This window comes from Brachyistius frenatus, unplaced genomic scaffold (genome assembly GCF_029030835.1).
Source record: "Brachyistius frenatus isolate BFR_SWC_R1_liver_20210118 unplaced genomic scaffold, ASM2903083v1 Contig_137, whole genome shotgun sequence".
NCBI classification, from domain to species: domain Eukaryota; kingdom Metazoa; phylum Chordata; class Actinopteri; family Embiotocidae; genus Brachyistius; species Brachyistius frenatus.
This window is the reverse complement of record NW_027210736.1, coordinates 191,821-213,356: the sequence shown is the minus strand read 5'-3', so window position 1 is coordinate 213,356 and position 21,536 is coordinate 191,821. Positions and strand designations below refer to the sequence as shown.

The following is a 21,536-nucleotide window of genomic DNA, read 5'->3' as shown; positions in this document are numbered from 1 at the left end:
TACCTTTAAAAATAAATAATGAAATGTGAAAGCATTAATTTGGTGATTTGCGTCTTCACCCGTCTGGACTACATTTGTTTGAAAGAGGAGCAGTTTAATCACCAAAGTTACAGATAATTTTTGAATCCAATGCAGCATGTAAATCGATGCATATAATCCCAACAGTACTATTAAAATATTGTCGCTGAAAGGCTGGAAAAGCGTCTCAAAACGATTCACCTTTTTGTCCGCAAATCATTGTTGGTACTTTTGTGTTTCACAATATATGTAGAAAACAGCCAGAACTATTTCTTAACAGACCGTGGTGACTTCCCGTCGTCTTATTGAAGCACATAACCGCCCATAAAACCACAACTCACTTTAAATTAGTGAGCTTTGGACAGATCCAAGTGAGCGGTTTCTCCCCAGCTGCCGGCCTTCATCCCCAAAATAACCACTTTTATACTCTTTTATTTGTGGTAACTGAAATTAAACACTTAAGTAATCCTGAAATTGCAAAAGTAACAAAACTGTGAAGTAGTATTTTAGATTTTTTTTTTTTTTTTTTTTAACTGTAGACATAATCATCTTTCCTGTCTAACTCTTATCTACAGAACTGTATACAAGGAGTGATTAAAAGGTCAGAGTTCCTGTTGCACACAGCGATGAGCACGGAGTAGGAGGAAGCAATAACGTCACAACCTTTTCCCGAGGTACGTCTCCAGATCAACACGAGTTCCACACATTTAGGTGAGCAGTGGTCTGTGTGCATTTTGCAGAAAAAAAGAAATTGAGCAGAAAAACACAAGTTTTGAGTGACGTTTCAAGAGGGGGCGGAGCTTCACCGTCCGAGACCGAAGAAGAAGGTGCGTCAGGTTCAGGAGACACCGGGTGGGTTTTTATTCGACGTCGGCGGGAGTTGTGTCACCGTGAATTCGTCCCCCAGAGTCAGACTGTCAACACCGAGTTCTACCGGGACCTTCTGAGGGAAAACATTTGGTGCAAACCACTTGAACTGTGGCACCATGGCAACAGGGTTATCCAACGTGACAACACTCATAGTACGTTTAAAAATAAGGAAGATTTACGCTGGATTTGTCTCCCTGCGACTTTCTTTGTGTTCACGAAAGATTTGACACAACCAGCGGTCACAAAAACGTGAGGAACTCAGGTGCTGATGTTGATCAAGTTACACAACTCGGACTACTTCCTCATGAAGGTTACAGCTTTCAAATGAACCACGCACATAAATACGCTGCGCTCGGTCGATACGTTACAGGAGCAGTCTCTAAACTTTTCGATCGCCCCCTCGTATCCATATACGTGTTCTTCTTAATGCGGCTCGGATACCAACAAATCCTCAGGAGGCTTAAATACCGTCCCTCATCACTGTAAAACATGATAAATGCAAAGGCATATTCCAAAGTTAACAGTACAAATATCAGAGAAACACTAGCAAAGAGGGACATTTAGTAACGAGTAGTGAGGTTATAATGATGTCGAATCGAGGTGATACCATGAGAGCAACCTGGATTTGCAACGTGTAGGGATTTTTTCTTTTTTTTTCTTCTCCTTCTTCTTCTTCCTCTTGTTTTGTTTGCACTTTTTAAACACTGCCACGTATTACATACACGGTAAGTCCTGTGGCAACTGAGGAACAGTCATGGCGTCTCAGTACAAACTCACGTTCTCCCACTCCACGAGGTACTGCACCTTCCCGTCCGGCGTCACGCGTCTCGCCAAGATCCTCACCGCCTCCCCTCCTCCCCAGCCCCTGCTCACTGTCCCGTCCCCGCCTCCCACCCCCATCCCCGCGCCTCCTCCTCCACCACCACCACCACCACCACCTCCTCCTCCTCCTCCTCCCCCTCCGCCGCTACCACCACCGCCGCCTCCTCCTCCTGCTCCTCCTCCTCCACCTCCTCCTCCTCCTCCTCCGCCCGTGCCGGCCTGATACGGGGCTAGGTCTCTAAGGATGAGGGGCTCCTGTTGCTTCGGCCCCGGCTGGTGTTGGTGGTTGTGTTGGTGGTTGTGTTGGTGGTTGTGATGGTGCTGGTGGAGATGGTGGTGGTGATGGCTGCCATTGGAGTTGAGGGGGTATGGGTAGCATGTAGGCGGTACCCTGCAGGTGTCTTCCACGCTTGGAAAAAAGGAGACAAGAGACAAACAACATGAAAGTTGTCTTCATTTCTAAGGAAACAATGGTGGACTGTATTTTCATTGGAATTTATTTTTAGGTTTGTAAATAAGCCAGACTTTAAAATATGCAGGTTTGGGTGTCATTCAAAGTACTTTGAAATCAAAACTGCTTCCTGAACAATAGTTTTATTTTTGATAAAATCCATTTTAAGTAAAAGATAATTACATTATAGTACAATTCTTTGGTTTTCATGCAGTTTAGAGGGGGAGAGTGTAGCGCTGGATGTTTTTGTATTGCTTCAAGTAACAGAAAAGCCTCAAGTTACAGATATTTACCTAAAAATGAAGTCTGAGAAGAGTGAAACGGTTCGAACGGGAGAAACGTGCAAAGATGACAACGCCATTAAAAAATGTCTTTTGATAGCAGGCAGTGATTTCAAGTTGGATATACAGTATAGATGAATGCCTCTAATCGGCCTGAGTGATAAATAATGACTAAAGGAAAAACCTGTTGTAGTGATGGAGACTCCGGGAGAGTGAATTGTTTCCGTTGTAGGTGGTGTGGTACAGGGCGTACATCCGCTTGGGTGGAGAGCTGTGAACCACAACACAAGGAAATCGATGTTTAAAACTTACAAACCATTTTTCCATCCAGCTGCGTTTCAAAACTCAAAAGAAAAACATTGTTTTTCTGACTTTCACTCTGGTGGTATTTTGCCTTGCAGGTAGTTTTGTTTGGGGTTTATTTACTTATCTGCCACTGACACTTCTGCGGTCACCCAAATACTGAAACGTTTGATTTGAGATATTTTCGACCGAGCAGATAGTCTCACTTCCTCTGATGGCGGCGGGACTCTCACAGGCAGATATCTTACAACCTCAGCGCTTACGACCTGTTTACCCGCATCAGTCGGGGTTTTATCACCAACATCACAAGCTCCCTCTGTGCGGTCTCCTAAAATACTTTTTGTATGGTCTGTGTTGATCTGCAGTAAGATGCTCCAAATTTAGACAGAAAACTCCAAACACGTTCAACCCGGTTCCATCTTGTCGCTTGCAGCGCAGGTGGACCGACCCTTTAAACTCTTCCCACATCCGTCCATAATGCACCAAACGGTAGAAAAGCTCTCACCTCAAATCAAGCTCTTCCTCTGACTTCCTGGAGTTGTAAAGGCTGGCCCCTCCCATGTAGCCATGGCAACATGGCAGCAGCTCAATAGGGTTGGCAGCGACTGGGGGCGGACACGCCTGGGCACAGGAGACACACACACACACACACAGAGAGAGATCAGCCTGTGTCAGGATGCCAACATCATCACAGCAGCCAATCAGGCTCTGATACCTCCATGCTCTCTCAGGCACCAAGTTAATTCTGCACATTATGTTTTGTGATAAATAACATCTGGATAAAGCCGAGCGAACAAAGACTAAAAGGAGAAATATATATATATATATATATATATATATATATATATTGTTTTTCAAACACTTGAAAGCTTGCACTTCAGGTTCTTGTGCTGCATTAGAGCAAAAAAAAAACATCGGTCTGTAAGTCTGAGTGAGCGATGGTAGGGATGCGAGCGACATCATCTGACACGGCCGGTCGGACGCCCCGCTTTAAACGCATCGCCTCCGTCGCGTGTCTGAAGCTGGCTGTTAGCGAGGCATCTCCCCCGCCGGCGACTCACGACCCGTGAAAAGTAAAAACACCACGGCGTCATCGGGGCCATCGATCACCTGGAGACGTCGTCTCTGGGAGGACGCCACCTAAAGATTTCTCATCGCCGGGCTGCGACATATATCACCACACCGAAGCCCATTATCATTCCCTTCTCCGGCATTACTATTAGGACGGGGAGATTATTATTCAGTGGCCTCAGTCTGTGCCTTTAAAATGGATGTGCTCTGTCAGTGCTGCGCTGTCAAGGTGCCAGCGCCACCTGGCCAAACTGTAATTGACTGCAAAGTGCACTTGGAAGTGATCCCAGGCTACGAATATCAGCATACAACCCCCCCCCCCTCCTCCTCCCTACCACACACACACATTACAGCGAACATGCTCCTCCAAGACGGACGGAGATTAGCATCAAACAGGAGAGGGGGTGGAGGGGCACAATGGGGGCCCCGGATGTGGCGGAGTGAAAGCGAGCGTATTGTTCCAGGATTACTGTAACGTGCCCATGCAGGGGGGATCAGAGCGATGTGTAGGAGGACGCGGCACGACGAGCATTCACGTCTTAGAGAATGCCGTGTAAAAATAGGAACCGGCGCATGTGATGCTGCTCGATCCGCTGGGAATCGTTGGGGTGGAGGGAGGGTTTGATGATCGTGATAAACGTGGCGCTGAACTGCAGATGTTGATGAAACACATGAGAGGATTTTTTTTTTTCTTCTTTTTTTTGCACAGCCGAGATTGCATTTGAATTACACGTTTTTTTTTCATTTATTTTTTAAACTGAGCCGAGCACACGACTGTGTCTCTTCATGTCTCTCTGACGCTGCCTTTTTCGTACTCGAACCGTAAACTCCAAAGCATCAGCAGGCTTCAGACGTGCAGCAAAAAAAAAAAAAAAAGGAGAAGAGAAATACTTGAGCTGCGAAAAAAAGACAGACTGATGTGAAATGAAGCTTCATCACAGCGTCTGACTGACAGCTTATTTGGATCGCAGAGAGCTGTTTACCTCCCTGCATTTATACATTAAAAAAAGGATGGGGGGGAGAGGATGAATATCAGACAGGTTTCGAGGCCCAGACCCTCCCCCCCCCACATCCCACCCCGTACCCCCGTCTCACCCGAGGCACTGACCTGTGTCTCCATGATGCGACGCTTTGATTTACGCGACTCCGGCCCCCCCACTCTCCTCTGGCAGGGAAGTGACAACGGGCTGAAGTGAACACAAACACACATAAATTAGTATACAAGCCCAAACGGCCCCCGTGTGTAATGTTCACTTTATTAGTGTGTCTCCGTAAAGGTCCGCCAAGAGCCGTGAGAATACAGGAGGATGAGAGCATGGACATGATATACCGAAAGGGTCGGGATGGATTATGTTTGAAACACATTTTTCAATATATATGAGCGAGGTGGTTTAAAAAAAAATTAAAAATAAATAAATGACATAACACTTCCTTCTGCCTAAAACCGAACGAGCCTCGAGGTCTGAAACCCCCAAAAGCGAGTCCCGAGCCGGCAGCGAACGGACAACGCGCTCTTCATTACGCTATAATTAGAGCTTTACCAGTTGTAGGAATTTCAGTGTTTTCCTGAGGGCAACGATAAAGAAAAGAAATTAAAAAGAAAAAGGGGATTTATCCTCCATATGGCGTGAATTCGTCCAGCAAATTGCAATGGCAATCCGGCCGGCGGATTACGGCGAGTGCACAAAGTTTGTTCCCGAGGATGACACGAGAGGAATAAAAAAAAATTAAAAAGCTTCTGAAGTGTTAATATATGACGGCGGTTTATATTCTGGGGAGAATTAATGTTGCAATCTGCACGTGAAACTTTAATGTTTCTGGTGTGCAAGTGGGAATTCAATGAGAATCTTTTTTCTTTTCTTCTTTTTTTTTTTGCATAAAATGATCATAATTTCAGCAAAGCTAATTTAAAAAAAACAGCACATCATTAGTTTGGGGAGTTAATTTAGTCCTGGACACAGAAAAGTGAGATGGTCGAGGCCAAACGTCAACCTGAGTTCAGAGGATCCGGTAAATGATTACGGATCATCCTATGAGGACCGTGAATATCAAGATGCTATCTGTTAGCTTGGTCGGCCTTTTCTTGCCAGTCAGACGCACAACTTTGACTCTGGCTGAAAGAGACAACCCTTTTTTGTTTTGCTATTTTAATTTAATATCGAAAAAACCTCCCTGGCTTCGTTTCTCTTTAGATGAGGGATCTCCAACCCGTCGCTCATGAGCTAACAGCAGTAATGTGATTAGAAAGAAAGAAAGAAAGAAAGAAAGAAAGAAAGAAAGAAAGAAAGAAAGAAAGAAAGAAAGAAAGAAAGAAAGAAACAGTTTTGTTTTCTATGACAGATGTGAGCTTCATTAATTGAAATCATAAATAAATGCAGAGATAAAATCACGCACGTGCTGTTAAATTTAAGATGTTGCGATGAGGATCAATTTTATATCGTCCACCTAAAAGTAGCTTGTCCAGCTGGTCTGGGTGGAGCTCAGCTATGTGAATAAATGTTACTGAGTAGCTCAGAGGGGAAAAAAACAAATCAAATTGCTAGCAGGGCAAATGCTATTGTGACTAAAGTAGTTTAAATATAATACTGTGAGCGCGTTTTGAGTGAATAATATGCGTCTTTACTGCTGATCACAAAATAATTGTTCATAATTGTTAGATGGATTAAGCGAACAGAAAAGTTGCATCTCCATCACTGCTTCTACGTCATTTTCTACCATTTGAGGTTTGACTTCTTCTTCTATGGTTTAATGGTATAAGAGGAGAATTAGCGCCACCTTGTGTTTATCTCGAGGCGCTGAACTTTCAATATTCGATCGACTGCATTTTGATTGAGCATCTATTGACGTCAACCCACAGCTTGTTTTATGAAATAGACTTCTACTAAGATGGCGGCACGACATGAACCGAAAAGAGGATTAAATCATCGATCGCAGTTATTCACGTGACAATTAGTTGTCGTCAGAAACGTGATCATGTGACAGCTGGTTCCCAGTTAAGATGAGAAATGTATGAACTAATATTTGAAGCTTCTGATGAGGTCAAAGTGGAAATATGCAGATTGTAGCTGTGATCAAAGGCAATGAAGGATGCACATCTATAATATAATATGTCCATTATATACCGTTTCCATTCAACCAGACTTCATACTTGTGTTTCAGAGACACAAAGAAACTGTTGGTTTGGTGAAAAAACGAATACTCTTCCTTCTTCCTTTTGAGACTGCTCCGCTCTGCAGATTATTTCACTGTAATTCAGCCTCACTAAGCAGCAGCTAAATACTAAAAATGATTTATAATGTCTATGAAATCTGCCGGACACGTGCTCACAGACACACACGGGGGAGTTTTATGTTCCTTTGGGAAAAATATTAAGACGCTGATACTTTTGCTGTTCTGTGGAAACTGCAGTCCTTTGATTCCTCAGCTAATTGTTCGTGCATAATGACTGTACGCCCTGCGGGACTCCTCACGGCTCTCGTAGAGATACGTGACCAAATATGAGAGACGGCGTCCTTACTCTGACCTTCTGCGGTGCGTGATGTTGATAGGCGGGTCGGTGATGAGGGGCGACGAATCAGACGTGAGCGGCGGCGGCGCTCGGACCTGCAGCCCAAAGAGACACTTCTTCTTCTTGATCTCCTTTCCGGAGACGAACCTGGACGGCGTTGGAAGAAAAGAAAAAAAAGAAAAGGCGTGAACAGTCTGGTGTGAATGTTTATTTTGTGTTTTTATTACTTTTATTTTGTTTCTGCTAAGAATGAAGTTAAAGTTGTGTAACAGTGTACAAGTAGAGTGAAAAAAGAAAACCATTTCAAAGGTAGTGGAATTAACTCGTACATAATTAGAGCAGACGTTCCCTGGAGAAATTCACTGGTTTTTTTTTACTGCACGGAGTTTTTTTTAGTTTTTTTTTTATACAAAATTCAATGAAAATCGACTTATTGCAATTCCACTTGTAGACCGCCTGTAATGATTTAACACCAGCGACTTGTCCCCTTTTGCTAACAAGACAAAATGAGCAGCAAAAAGTCTTAAAATTTTCCTCGCTTCTAACCGGCAGCTACATTTTCCTCGCTCTTTATTCAAAGTCACGCATTCAGCTTCGCTCATTTTGACCTGCGTGTCCAACGGTGCCGACTGACGGAGCGCCGAGAAGGCCGGAGTGCCGCTCATCAATCCAGTCATGTGTGGCCGGTGTTTATTCTCCTCATCATATGCGATGACTTACCTGTCCTTGTGGGAGTTCAGAGCGTTGAGGAGATTGTGACAGCGGTCTTGCCTTGGCGTGTCAGACAGCTGGAGGACGGATAGGAATAAAAAAAATCAAAGCCGTATTTACACAGCGGACAACCGTCAGGACAGAAAACCATTAACGCATACAATCATTTTCTTCTGCAATCGCTGATAGCAGAAATGTTGATATGGAAAATTACATGGCTGAAAAAGAACTTGCTGTCGTGTGATGACACAAACAATCCACAGCAATTTAAAGGAGAACCTTAAACCTCAGATAACACGTGCAGGAAACTTTTTTTTTTTATCTTACTGTTTATTTTCTGTGAAGCAACTTCTGACTTTGTGGTATCGTAATTTGGAGACTTACTTCTCTACGATTTTTTTTAAAACTCCTTCGTGTTTACAAATGCTTGTTAGTGTCCTCGATCAGCGACAGAAGGAAAGAATTACATACTAGTGAAATATTTAAAAAAAAAAACTAAACCTAATAGGATAAATTAATATGACTCTGATACTAAATACCACCCAGCAAATGTATTGTCACGGTAATCACTAACCCACCACCTACAACCATTGAGATTAAATCACTATGGTTACCAGAGAAGAGATAGTTGGCTCAAAATAATGGATAGATATTTGAAGATGTATTGGTTAAATTATGCTAGTTTACAAATTGCTGAAATAGCTAACGTAATAAACAACAGTTGGAAAAGTTAGTTTAAGTAATGAGTAAAAAAAAAAAAGCTGAATTAGCTTTAAGTATTGGATAAAAACTTTAAATAGAAACTACGTGAAAACCTTTGAAATAGTTGAAAGTATCGGATAAACAGCTGAAAAACCTTCGTCAGTAAGTAAGTTCCATCACTCGATCATCATCAGCACTGAGTTCCTCACGTTAACGTGACCGCTGGTAACGTAAACATTTGTGATTTCAACCGCGGACGTGAAACTGGAGCAGAGAAACATCAGATTTTGGGGTCAAACTTTTGGGGAACAGAAAGAAGTCACGAAGAGCCAAAGCCAGTGAGTCTGTGGCCACGATGTGTTGTTGAGGGTCTGAAACTCGCCCGTTTTGAACGTGCTGTGTGTTGGAAAAATCCTGTTGCCAGTTCAGGCGGTTCACAGTGAATGTTTTCCCCTCCGACGCCTCAGAAGGTCCCGGCAGAACTCGGTGTTGACAGTCTGACTCTGGGGGACGAATTCACGGTGACACAACCAAAGAAAACCCACCTGGTGTCTCCTGACCTGACGCGCCTTCTTCGGGCTCGGACAGCGAAGCTCCGCCCCCTCTTGAAACGTTGAACGTCACTCAGTAAAACCTCGCCGGGCTCGTCGCGTCATCGCTGTAGACTTTCTCTGTTTTTTCTGGACGGCCTCTGTTGACCATTTACACAGTTTGACCACAAAAGTCGGACGTTTCTCTGCTCCAGTTTCAGGTCCGTGGTTGAAATCACAAATGTTCAAGTACAGGTGGTCACAAAAAACGCGTAACTTCTGATGTTCATCAAGCAACATAACTTGGAACATTTACTCACAAAAGTTACAGCTTCCTCCTGCTGCGTGCACATTGTGCACAACAGGAAGAATCTGAACTTTTTGATCTCACCTCAGTTAGCTACTGGTAAACAGTTCAAATAGTTTGCTTAAAGGTCCAATAGAAGTAGAAGCTACGTATTGGAAAAAGTTATCCTTCAGAGTATTAGATATTTTTTTGATTAAATCAATGGATAAACAGTTGGAATAATTATCTAAAAGTAATACGTGGTCACATATACTTGAGTTTATCCGGGCCGTGAGCTGCATGAAGTCGGCAGCCCGAACTGTCCTGGATCACGAAAACACTGAATTATTGAGTTTGGTGTTCCCCTTTAAGCTCACGTAGAGGTCATACTTGTTTAACTTTAAATTATACTTTAATAGTGGTTAATAGGCTTAAGTCTCAAATGCAAAAAGAAAAATAGCCTGGCAGCATTTCACATCATTTCATCATGGTGCTTAAATGGGGGGAAATATCAATACCGCGCCTAGAAGCAACGAGTCCCAATTCTCATTGGTGAAGGACAGGATTTCATGGTCAAAATCAAAGTATTTCCTCTTGCAGCACAGCGAGAGATGGTAGAGCACTAAATGAGCCAAATCCACCCTGCATGTCAAATAAAAGAAGAGCAAGAGTTACATGGGCACAGGTGGCATACAAAAAGGAAAGACAGAAAAAATGTTTTTTAAGTGTTTCTTAATATTTCCAGTTACTTATGTGTAGTTTGAAGTGGCGCCGACAAACAAAATCAAGTACTTCATTCTTTAAAATATGTTTTCTAGTCCAGTAAAATAGCTTTTTGTTGTTGTTGTTGTTGCTGTAAACATGTTGCATTCACCAGGTCATGGGTAGTCTTTGGATTGTCTCTGGTCCCTTTGTACACACCGAGCACTGGAACTGATAAAACCTGCAACAGACGCATGGACAAAAAAACAGAAACAGGCGTCGTAGTTTATCCTCAAAGAACAATTTCTCTCGTCTTTAATCAGCTTTTTTGTCATTTAGTTTACAAAGTGTGTCCCCTTGAATTTTGTGAACTTTTAAGTCTTTTGCTTTTAGTGCTATTTGCACAATCTGTATTAAAAAGGCGCTACGCTACTTGTTTGGACTGCCAGCTTGATAGCATTAGCATCCTTCCTTCCTTTCGGGAGATAAAGGTAGGGTGCTTTTTTTGGGGTTTTTTTGTTTTTTATATAGGTTGATATTCTGGTCTAATTTTCATCAGCTTGAGGTTGATGTTTATCCATTTCAATGTTAACTTAAGGCTTTTATTCCGCTTCAAACTGAGTTGATATGAAACGGGTTCGCGGTAATTACGTAAATAAAGAGTAGTTACAGGACGTAACTGCGGTTCTATGAGTACGTTCGTATTTTGTTTCTTTCAGGCTGAATTCAGTGAAGTATTTTCCCGCCGTGCAGACGTCATTCCTACGTGTTGTGAAAAGGTTGAGTCTTCCTTTTCCTTCCAGTCTTTACGTCTCTTCTGTAGATATTTGATCCGATAAATCAGCCTGAACTGAGGCATGAAAAAAAAAGCAGCCCGGTGTGTGTCTGCTTCACTATAATAACACTCTGCTCTGACTGACCCTGAAAACTCAACTCGTATGGCAGTAACGTTGTGCGCCTCTGTCCTTCTATATGCATGAAGGTCACCGGCAAAGATGAAACGCCGGCACAGTATGACGGCGGCACACGCTTACTATTCCAACTGTGAACTCGGTCTTCACTCTTCCTCCATCACCTGCTCGGCAGATGTTGTACCAATCCGGCCTCACTCTCCTCCGACTGTCAATCTAAATCTAATCCCTCCTTCTTTTTTTTCTTTCCTTTTTCCTCCATCCCTCCCCCACTCCCCCCTCCCCTCACCTCCATCAGACGGGTTTGGCAGTAACACGGTGTCGGACGGGCGTTAAAAAACCACGAACCCAGTCGGCTAACACAGATGGTTAATGACAACAATAACCTCATGGATGGATACGTTTAATAACGCGTGGGACGCGAGCCTGTGAAGCCGCGCTGTTGCATCTCCAGCCGGCATCATGTGAACTCTGAGCAGACAGTAGATCCGCCCGCTCGGCTGTCTGCCGCCGTCCTTCTGCTCCGACGAGCTCTCGTCCTCGTAGCGCGAGTCGCCGGCTAAAATTAAGACGCAGGCGAATAATCTGGTTTTAAACTAATTACACAAGTGAAGGTGTCATGAAGACATCTTGATCTGTTTATCTTAATTAGGCCGGACTCTGATCCTCGGAAATGAATTCACAATTTTCGACAGCGGATTCATAGTTTTGTTATTTTATTTCATTAAACGTTGCAGCTTCTTAAACGTGCTGCTTTTTCTGTTTTTTATAATTAGAAACTGTCGTGAAAATGTTATGAACTTAAAACTTTAGATTAACAACGGATCAATAATTATAAGCTCCGGCACATTTATAATAACAGTAAATAGTGTAAAACACAGCTCAATCTAACCTTGACACCGCAGTAAATAACATGGTGAGCAGTAATAAGGGGGGAAAAAATCTGTGAACTCGTTTAATTTTATTTTTTTTCTTCCATGAAAACACAATCCAAATATTAAATCCTGGCAGATTTTACTGTTGTGGTATTATTGGCTGATGCTGCCTGATCATAAATAACAGTAGCTGTGTTTATATGAACAGATATATAAACACGCTTATATTATATTGCTTATTTACTTCCAAGTTTTTAAAATATTTTCATTTATTTAAAAAATAAATGTTAGTTTGTTATATATTTGTGATATCAGCCAATATTTAATCATCAGAATATATTTTTTTTCACACTCAAGTATACAATCTAGCCAAAATTAAGTTTTAAATTAAAAGAGCGTGTTTGACCGTTTTGTAAATGAAGCCTCCAGTTCAGATTCTGTCCGTCACCATCTTGCTAGTTCGGAGCGGTTTGGAGCAGGAAGTGACCATATTTGGACAAGCTGGGGGAGGAGCCAGCGGTGGATCTGACCGATCTGATCGGAAAGCCAGCGTTACTATGTCCCGCCCACCGATAACTGTAACCTGACTGCACCACAGGCCTGTCAATCAAACAGACACGCCCCCAAAAACAGGTCTTCTTGAATCTTCTTTTCTAATGAATGAGGGATTATTTTCAGATGGACCTCCAGAAAACTAAGAAGAAGGAGTGACTAGCTAACAACACCGAGATAACTGATGGACACATTTTATTCACTTTGGATTTGATGAGAGAAGTTGAATGGGAGTCTATGGAGCCGGAGGCTTTTTGGAGCCGACCTCTAGTGGCACTCGCTGGTATTGCAGCTTAAAACAAGTCCGCATTGGCCTCATTTTTCAGACCTGGAAGCTACGAACACTTTTATATCCAGTCTGTGGTTTAAACACCCAAAATAATCTGTAATGTGCATCAGATGCACCAAATTCCAACCAGACAAAGTCCTTTCCATTTCTTTAAGTTTTGATGAAACGTGTGACGTACCTGTCCCCGTACAGCAACGGCTTGGTTAGACACTGCGTGCAGGCCTCGTGGAACCACTGACCGCAGCCTCCACACTGCAGCATCTTCAGGTTCCACCTGCAGACCCACAACAAGAAAACACATGAACGAATAAATGAACGAATGTGTCCAACAGCCGGCACCTGAGAAAGTTTGTATTTTTTATGCATAATTGAGGGAAACAGCCGACAGTTCACGCTTTCTAAACTGAAACGTGTCTTGAAACTCCCACCGGGTCCCCACAGCTCGGAGAGAGTTGGTTTTATTGTGCTGCAGGTGCCACGTACATGGAGTTTGTCAAACGAGTGAAAGAGTGCAAATGGATAGTTTGCCGCACTTTTTATTGTGTTGACATCTTTACCTGACAGCTTCTGAACTGAAACACAAAACTTCACTCATGCATCACTCCGAAAGGAAGTCAAAACAAACCGAGGAAGAAAAAAAAAAAATCCTGCTGATACTTTTTCTTTTTTTTTGGACACGTGTCAGATAAACTGCACGCAATTTATAATAATCCGACGACGTGACTTTAGAGAAGTTTCAGAGAGACCCGTCACTCACTCTCCGGGTCCGGCGCAGTAGCAGTAACACTGCTGCTGATTGGTCAGATGCTGCGGGTCCCAGTCCAACGACGACAGCTGGTAGGGCAGCCGGAGCTTCATGAACTGCATGAGGCGGGCGAAGCGTCCCCGTTTGAGAGCCCCGCCTCTCTGCAAAAAAATAAAATACTTTTTTTTTTAGGACAGAGCTGATTGGTCGGCGACCTCTCGAATCAACGTCGGCGTGGAGACGGATCACATTCAGTGAGGAGTGTGTGTGTGTGTCGGGGGGGGAGAGGGGGGGGGGTATCTCGTCTCATTTCATCCTGTAGGTCAGCTGAGAGAGATAGCGTCCGAGGCAGCGGAAGTCTGGACAGTGAGATGTGGACGCTGACCGATTGACAATTAAGCCGGCGCTTTTCTCATCTCATATCTACAGAACTGGAGCACATGTGATTGATCGACTTTAAATGTACTTTTCTCTCGACTCCGGCGTAGTTTTTCAGCCTCATAACTATTGATTGTTCATGATTCCTCAAATGTAAAACATTTAATAATCGAAGTCGAATACAAACCCCCATTACCTGTCGCTCACCGCTGCAAATAGTTTGATATATTTGACTGGATTTCTCCCGTATTAAACGCTGAATGTTGTTGTTGTTGTTGTTGTTGTTGTTGTTTGTTTTGTGAGATGGAGAGATTATCAGCCTGACCTTGGTTGCGACTGCAAAGACGCACTGCCGACATATCCACGAATCGCTGTCAGCTTCCGGTTCGATGGTCGGCGTGTGGCACTCCGGATGATAACCTGTAATGGGTGGAGGAGGCGGAGCGGTTAATTCGTGTTCACGAGAACAGACAGCCGGAGTGACAATAACGGCGGAGCGAGCCGAGCGTTTAGTGCTCTGCTGGTTTGTTTCAACGGCATGCAAAACATTTTTACTATATTATTTTGCATCTCGGGAGCAGGGAGAACATTTGTCTCGTTTTTTTTTTTTTTTTTTTTTTTTTTTTTTTTTTCTGTTTTTCCTAAAAACAAACTGTCAGCAGCTTCGTTCACCTGAAAGAGGCGCGAAGACGTGACGGGAACATTTTGCTGACATTTCCAGCTCCCACATCCTGCTGCTGAGTGTTTTTAAACCCCTCCTCAACCCCCCTCCCGCTTGCACTTCGGTATGTTTCATCATAATAGTTTTAAAGTCTGTCCACTTAGCAACGTGTTTTAGTCCACATGGACGGGTTGACCTTCACTGGGCAGAATAATGCATGCGCAGAGTTTGACACTAGAACGATGCTTTGAAATTCTTCAGAGGTGAAGACGTTTCGCTTTAAACCTGAGCTTAAAGCATGAGCGCAAGATCAATCGCAATCTAATATGCAACAGTTAGGAGGAAGTGCGACGAGGCACTCGAGTATCGCGGCAAAGCGAGTAACGGGACGACCCGTCAGGCCATTGGAGAATGTGTTTGTGAAAAGAAGACGCAAGTCACCTGAGACGGGTCGTGTGATTGGAGGTCACGCAACATAGGTGATGAGATGAAGAACAAAGAAACTGAGGTCCTTATTTGGAGGCTGACGATATGGAGTTCTTTAAAGCTATGTAGTTTTGGTGCGTAAGCACATAACCTTAACTACGAAGGGTTTTTTTTTTCCTTAAACCTAACCATGTGATTTTTTTTTTTTTTCCCCTGTAACCCTAACCACAGGATTTTTGTTTTATCCCATAATCTTAACTACGTTTTTTTTTCCATAATCCTAACCATGTGATATTTTTTTTTCTGGAACCCGAAGCGTTGTTTTTACCCAAACCTTGTGAATTTTTTTTCACGTAACTTTAACTTTAACCACATGGTTTTCTTTCGTAACCTTAACCACGTGACTTTTTTTCACGTAACCCTAAACACGTGATTTTCACATGTTTTTGGAGGCAAAGCTGTGACAGACACGCTGTCCTCTAGTGGACTGACGGGTGTATTACACACTGCGGTATGATGCTGGGTTGGAAGATTAACCTTGAACCCTTTGACCGAAAATGGACTTCAGGAGACATTTTGTGTCCAGAAGTTAGAACTTTAAGAACATTTCTGGATTCAGTATTTTTAAGATTAAGATTGTTTAAATCAGCCACAAACTATTCTTCAGTATTTTCACGTCTTAAAATGTGCGGCATGAATCTTTAAATGACTAGACATCTTGTGACATTTAAGTCAACAAAGTTATGTGTCTCCTGATATCTCATTCATTTTCATTCCAATCAGGCTGCCGGTGGAACAACTCATATTTATCATTTTAAAAAATGTGGATTTCTCTGGTGTTTTTTTTTTTTTCCTAAAAAGAGCAGCACTGTTATTTACCAGACTGTCAAATCTTCAAGGTCAGTGCAAGAACCGGTGGAGACCCACCATTTGACAGCGGATGATGAGGCGTGCTTCCTTACCGTGGCGACATTTAAGACAATTTATGAGGGGTTCTTTAAGAGGCGGAGCGTCACATATACAGCAAACTTCTTCCACTCCAGCAGCGACTGAGGCAAACAGGAAAAGACAGAGAGAGGCAGGGGAGGGGAGACCGAGAGAGAGCGTCAACAGCATTAATTTATGTATATCGATTCACATCCTTGCCACCTCATTGATTTCAGTGTCTCCTGCACCCCTTTCAGATTTCACTTCATTTGACAAGGGGGGATAGTCACCCGGGTCCTAACAAGTGTCCAACTTCCCCTTCCACTTGATGATAGGGGGGGGGGGGACGCATCGTCTCCCCGAGGAGTCATTAGTCTAATAAATTCATAAATAGACTCTAATGTACCAATTACATCTCAACATGCCCCCGTCAGAAAACTCAGAGCACTTAAACTTGAATGTGGCTGTAATTTCTTCACCTCAATACACTTTTATTTATATTGCACCAAATCACAGAAATCACAGAACTTTACAGCGTTATAAAGAGGAACCCAACAATTCAACAATTCCCACGTAAGCTAGGAGGGAAAAAAAACTTCAACAGAAGGAAGGAAAAACTCCCTTTTAACAGGAAGAAACCTCCAACAGAAGGAAAAACTCTCTTTAACAGGAAGAAACCTCCAACAGAAGGAAGGAAAAACTCCCTTTTAACAGGAAGAAACCTCCAACAGAAGGAAAAACTCCCTTTAACAGGAAGAAACCTCCAACAGAAGGAAAAACTCCCTTTTAACAGGAGGAAACCTCCAACAGAAGGAAGGAAAAACTCCCTTTAACAGGAAGAAACCTCCAACAGAAGGAAAAACTTCCTTTTAACTGGAAGAAAATATCCAACAGAAGGAAGGAAAAACTCCCTTTTAACAGGAAGAAACCTCCAATGGAAGGAAAAACTTCCTTTTAACTGGAAGAAAATATCCAACAGAAGGAAGGAAAAACTTCCTATTAACAGGAACCTGTTAACCTCCGACAGAAGCAGGCTCAGATGTGGTCGGCCATCTGCCTCGGCCGATTGGGGTGAGCGGAGAGCAGAGAGAAAAGAACAGCATAGAGATTTTTTTTTTTTTTTTTTTTTGGACAACGGCTGAAATAAAAAAGTGCAAAGAAATTAAGTTTAAAGCTCACATGGGGAACAAATCTGAAAAGTATTCACTCAACTCTTCAGACAAAATTCTACAGTGGAAACCCCAAAAGTCTGAGTTCACCAGCGCGTCTTTGTGTTCAAAAACTCCCAACTTGAGGCTTCTTTTTTTTTTAACCCAAGAAATGGAAATATTTTTCCAACAGGAAGCCATTTACTCCTCGGGCCGAGAATTTTTTTTTTAAAAAAGAGTTCTTCTTACACGAGTGAATGTCCTTTCTCAGCACCCAGAACTCGGAGTTGTCCTCGAATCTCACCAGACAACATTGCTTGACTCCATCTACCTGAGAGGGGAGATAGCAGGTGACAAAACTTAATGGAAGTCTTTTCAAAATCCGGGTGAACACACTAACACACATTCAAAAAAAAGTCTCTTTTCTGTCACACACACACACACACACACACACACACACACACACACACACACACACTTACTCTTTTCACATTGCCGAGGTACAGTAGTCCATCACTCCATCGAGCCAACACATCATCTCCTTCACTTACTCCCCCCATCCTGAGGAGAGAGACAGAGAGGAGAGGCAGCGGGGCTCATGTGAAATGGAAATCCGATTTATTCGCTGAATACTTTGCTGCCGTTGCTGACAGTAGAGGTTTATGGCCCCGGCATTTTTTTTTTTTTCGACTGCCTCTGAGACAGGCGGGCATCGGTGCAAAGGGGTTAAAAAATTACAAAAAAATGTCCACACACACACACACACACACACACACACACACACACACACACACACACACACACACACACACACACACACACACACACACACACACACACACCTCCTTTTCTAGACCAGAGCATAGCGACAGCCCCTGTATCCACCACAGTGAAAGATGAGAGTGAGTACACAAGCAGAGAGCAAGACAAATGATTACTGCACACATCACACACACACACACACACACACACACACACACACACACACACACACACACACACACACACACAGATGATAAAAAAAACACTGCATGATGACTACTGCAATACAGTTTGACTGAATGAGCGAAGGATCACTGTGCAGCTACTTGAAGCATCTTCTACGCCGTGCACTTCTTCTTTTTCTTCTTCTTCTTCTTCTTCTTCTTCTTCTTCTTCTTCTGCTGCGCTGTTGCCTTTTTGAGAAACTTGAATAGATGCACGGAACGACTCTGCAGGCATTTATCTCTCTGCACGTTGAAGCATTTGTTCCAGTGCATGCACTCAAGTCAAAGACAGACGCAGGATGCACACAAACAGTGTCTGGAGCCTGAATCAAGAAGGGGGGGTGAGGGTTGCGGGGAGGTGCGGGGGGGAGGAGGGGAGGACGAAGGGAGGGGGGGGGGGATCAGGCGAATTTTTTTTTTTTTTTTTGTACAGTAAAAAAAAAAAAAAAAAAAAAGCGCGACCGGTTGAAGGGTACCTGTCAAGTCGAACTCCTCTCCGTCGGGGTCACAGTGATTCCTTGTGGGCAGTGCTGGACGCGAAATGCCCCTCATCTGCTGCCGTTGGATCTCCGCTGCCCAATTACTGCCCGCTCGGATGCGCAGCCTGCGTGTTTGCAAAAAAAAAAAAAAAGAAAAAAAAAAAGTGTCTGATGTGCATGTATGTCCCTGTCTGTTTCCACCGCCTGTGTGTCTCTGTGTGTGTGTGCGCGTGTGTATGTGTGTCAGTCAAGCCGTCAGCGAGGAGGAGGAGGAGGAGGAGGAGGAGGAAGAGGGTGGGGGGGGGGGGTGGAAGGCGACTGACTGACTGACTGTCCGTCCGTCTCTCAGTCTAGTTTGTCCGTCCTCCGCGATGCCGTTTCGTCATGTTCTTCCCGTCGCTTTTGCTCTCTTTCTCTTACCCCCCCTCTCCCCCCCCCCCACACACACACCCTCCCTCCCTCCCTCCTCCTCCTCCTCTTCCTCCTCCTCTCTTCGCCACCACCTACTGATGCTATTAAAGGCGGGTTTTGTCAGAGCAAGCGCCGGAATCAAGCCGCCAGAGACGCCATCATCCCTGCCTCGCGCTCTCGACCGACTTGTTGTGACGCAGACATAAAACACCGAGATAGAGTGGGAGGGAGATACTGATGGGGGGGGGGGGGGTCCAGAGGTGGTGGTGTCTACGGCGAGAGCACCTTGTTGTCTGAGAGATTGACCCGAAATCGTTGTGACAAGGTGGGACTGTGATGTGTGAGGGGGGCGCGAGGGAGGGGGAAGAGATGGACGGACGGCGGTGCGCTTAAAAGCCCAGCGGTGGGAAACAGCGCGCGCGGTGACAGGGGCCAATTAGGCGGCCAATTAGTGAGTTTAGCCGCCTCATTAATTGGTCTCGAGGAAGAGGGAGACCCGCCGAGATACATTTTTTTAACAAAGCCGTGGAGAAAAGTTTTCAAACAGAGGAGGCGGTCGCCGAAACATTTAAACTGTTGATAAGTGCTGCTCATTAACCTGTGCACATCCAGCAGTAACTGGATTATCTTTTTATATATGTATGTATGTATATATATTAAAGGGAACACTTGTGAGGATTGTAGTGGACGTAATGGGATCTATTCAGGAAAATAAGTCCGTTTTTAAGAATATTACAGCAGACTTATAATGTCAATCATTTATATTAATTTAAACAAAGCTGACATCCGGAGGCTCGTCTCGGTCCATCTGGGCTGTAATGTGTCATGGAAAGTACAGTTCACACACAGCATACATGTCTCTCCATTACACCAGCTGGAGTCAATGCAAACTGGTTATCTCACTTCAGATCAAAATCTAAATTGTTGAATGTATGTCAGGTTAAAGAAAACTCGTTAACTGCTTGAAAAAAAAAAAGTGACTGTTGAAAAAAAAAAAGCTTCAACAGTCACAGACACATTCTTAGATATTTTAGGAAAAAAATGCTAAATGAAGCATGTTTAGATAATACTCACAAGCAAACGGCGTTACTGGGAATACGTTTTGTGTTTTGGCTGCAGGCTCACGTATCAAAATCAAGGTTTTGTTTGTTGTTTTTTTGTTTTTTTGTTTATATCTTACACATTACTCACACCAGTCAGGCGTGTGGTAACACTGCCATGCGGTTCAAAATGGCCCCTGGCACATTAAAAAAAAAAAGAGAAAAGAGAAGAAAAAAGAAAGAAACAGTTTCCCAACATGACCGCTAGGTGGCGAACGAATACCAGAGCCAGGGTGTCAGTGTGAAGGAGGCTCCGCAGCAGACTGGAGTTTGACAAGAAGCACCAGAGGGTGTGATGAGGATTGTGATAAGTGTCACAAAATGATGAAGATGAGAGACGCAACATTGGCAAATTTAAACAAATAAGCAAATAAAATTTGCAAATAAAATAAACAAATGCGGCACAGAAGCACACGGAGAGTGAAGTGGTCGTGTTTAAATGTGCGTGACAGCGAGTGTTGTGGGCATGAAAAGAAAGTAGAAGAGGAAAAAACCCAAGAGGAACTAAAGCAGCAACGTAAACAAAACAAACACCCAGAAAGACACCCGACCTCCCAAAGGGTGAAAACAGGAGGAGCAAAGAAGCAGAAGGGAAAGAGCCTCGTCGGCAAACAGACCTTTCTTCACGGTGGCACCATCTACTCCGAGAGCTGGCACGTTCTCGGAGTAGATGCAATACCAGCGAGTGCCACCAGAGGTCGGCTCCAAAAAGCCTCCGGCTCCATAGACTCCCATTCAACTTCTCTCATCAAATCCAAAGTGAATAAAATGTGTCCATCAGTTATCTCGGTGTTGTTAGCTAAAGTCACTCCTTCTTCTTAGTTTTCTGGAGGTCCATCTGAAAATAATCCCTCATTCATTAGAAAAGAAGATTCAAGAAGACCTGTTTTTGGGGGCGTGTCTGTTTGATTGACAGGCCTGTGGTGCAGTCAGGTTACAGCTATTTATTCCAATCAGAGGTGAATAGCCTTTCATATGTAAAGCCAATCTGTCTAAAGCCATCGGGACAGACCTGTAAAGGCAAGAACACGACCAGAGACAGAGACAGGAAAGAAGATCTGCACCAAAATCATAGATACGGGCGTTGAACAGCAGGGGGCGTCACATCGGTAAAATACGGCGGAAACGTCAAACTGTAGTCAGCTCATGCAACTTGTGATGAGCCAAAAACAAGTTGAAATCTGGACATGTAGGGATGCAATTTTTGCTTGTGTTGTCTCCAGGCCTTTCCCGCTGTGTGTGTGTGTGTGTGTGTGTGTGTGTGTGTGTGTGTGTGTGTGTGTGTGTGTGTGTGTGTGTGTGTGTGTGTGTGTGTGTGTGTGTGTGTGTGTGTGTGTGTGTGTCAGTCAGTGACGAAGATCTTATCAGCGTCACAATTTCAAATGCTTTGCAG

The 21,536-nt window shown here is 43.7% G+C and overlaps 1 protein-coding gene and 1 long non-coding RNA gene across 2 annotated transcripts in view; one reads left to right on the top strand and one right to left on the bottom strand.

Moving 5' to 3' along the window:
* LOC138630626 (uncharacterized) overlaps positions 1–21,536 on the top strand; it is a 203,408-nt gene that overhangs the window by 136,806 nt on the left and 45,066 nt on the right. The window lies entirely within an intron of this gene.
* Positions 523–19,077, bottom strand: phf1 (PHD finger protein 1). The gene is made up of 16 exons (XM_069715088.1): positions 18,630–19,077; positions 17,650–17,728; positions 17,417–17,498; positions 16,055–16,141; positions 14,331–14,425; positions 13,640–13,788; positions 13,061–13,156; positions 10,428–10,496; positions 10,072–10,195; positions 8,045–8,112; positions 7,340–7,471; positions 4,925–5,003; positions 3,251–3,366; positions 2,627–2,713; positions 1,860–2,119; positions 523–1,775 (listed from the first exon to the last, which is right to left on the bottom strand). The coding sequence occupies exons 2-16, from the start codon at positions 17,725–17,727 to the stop codon at positions 1,651–1,653; spliced, it is 1,647 nt and encodes a 548-aa protein (XP_069571189.1). The 5' UTR covers position 17,728; positions 18,630–19,077; the 3' UTR covers positions 523–1,650.

Excerpts from the sequence above, each read along its gene's own strand:
- phf1 (XM_069715088.1), bottom strand. The coding sequence starts at position 17,727 with ATGGGGGGAGTAAGTGAAGGAGATGATGTGTTGGCTCGATGGAGTGAT. Across the intron at positions 13,789-14,330 it reads TCTTTGCAGTCGCAACCAAG|AGAGGCGGGGCTCTCAAACG; the intron begins GTCAGGCTGATA and ends ATTTTTTTGCAG. Across the intron at positions 2,714-3,250 it reads GAGGAAGAGCTTGATTTGAG|CTCTCCACCCAAGCGGATGT; the intron begins GTGAGAGCTTTT and ends TGTGGTTCACAG.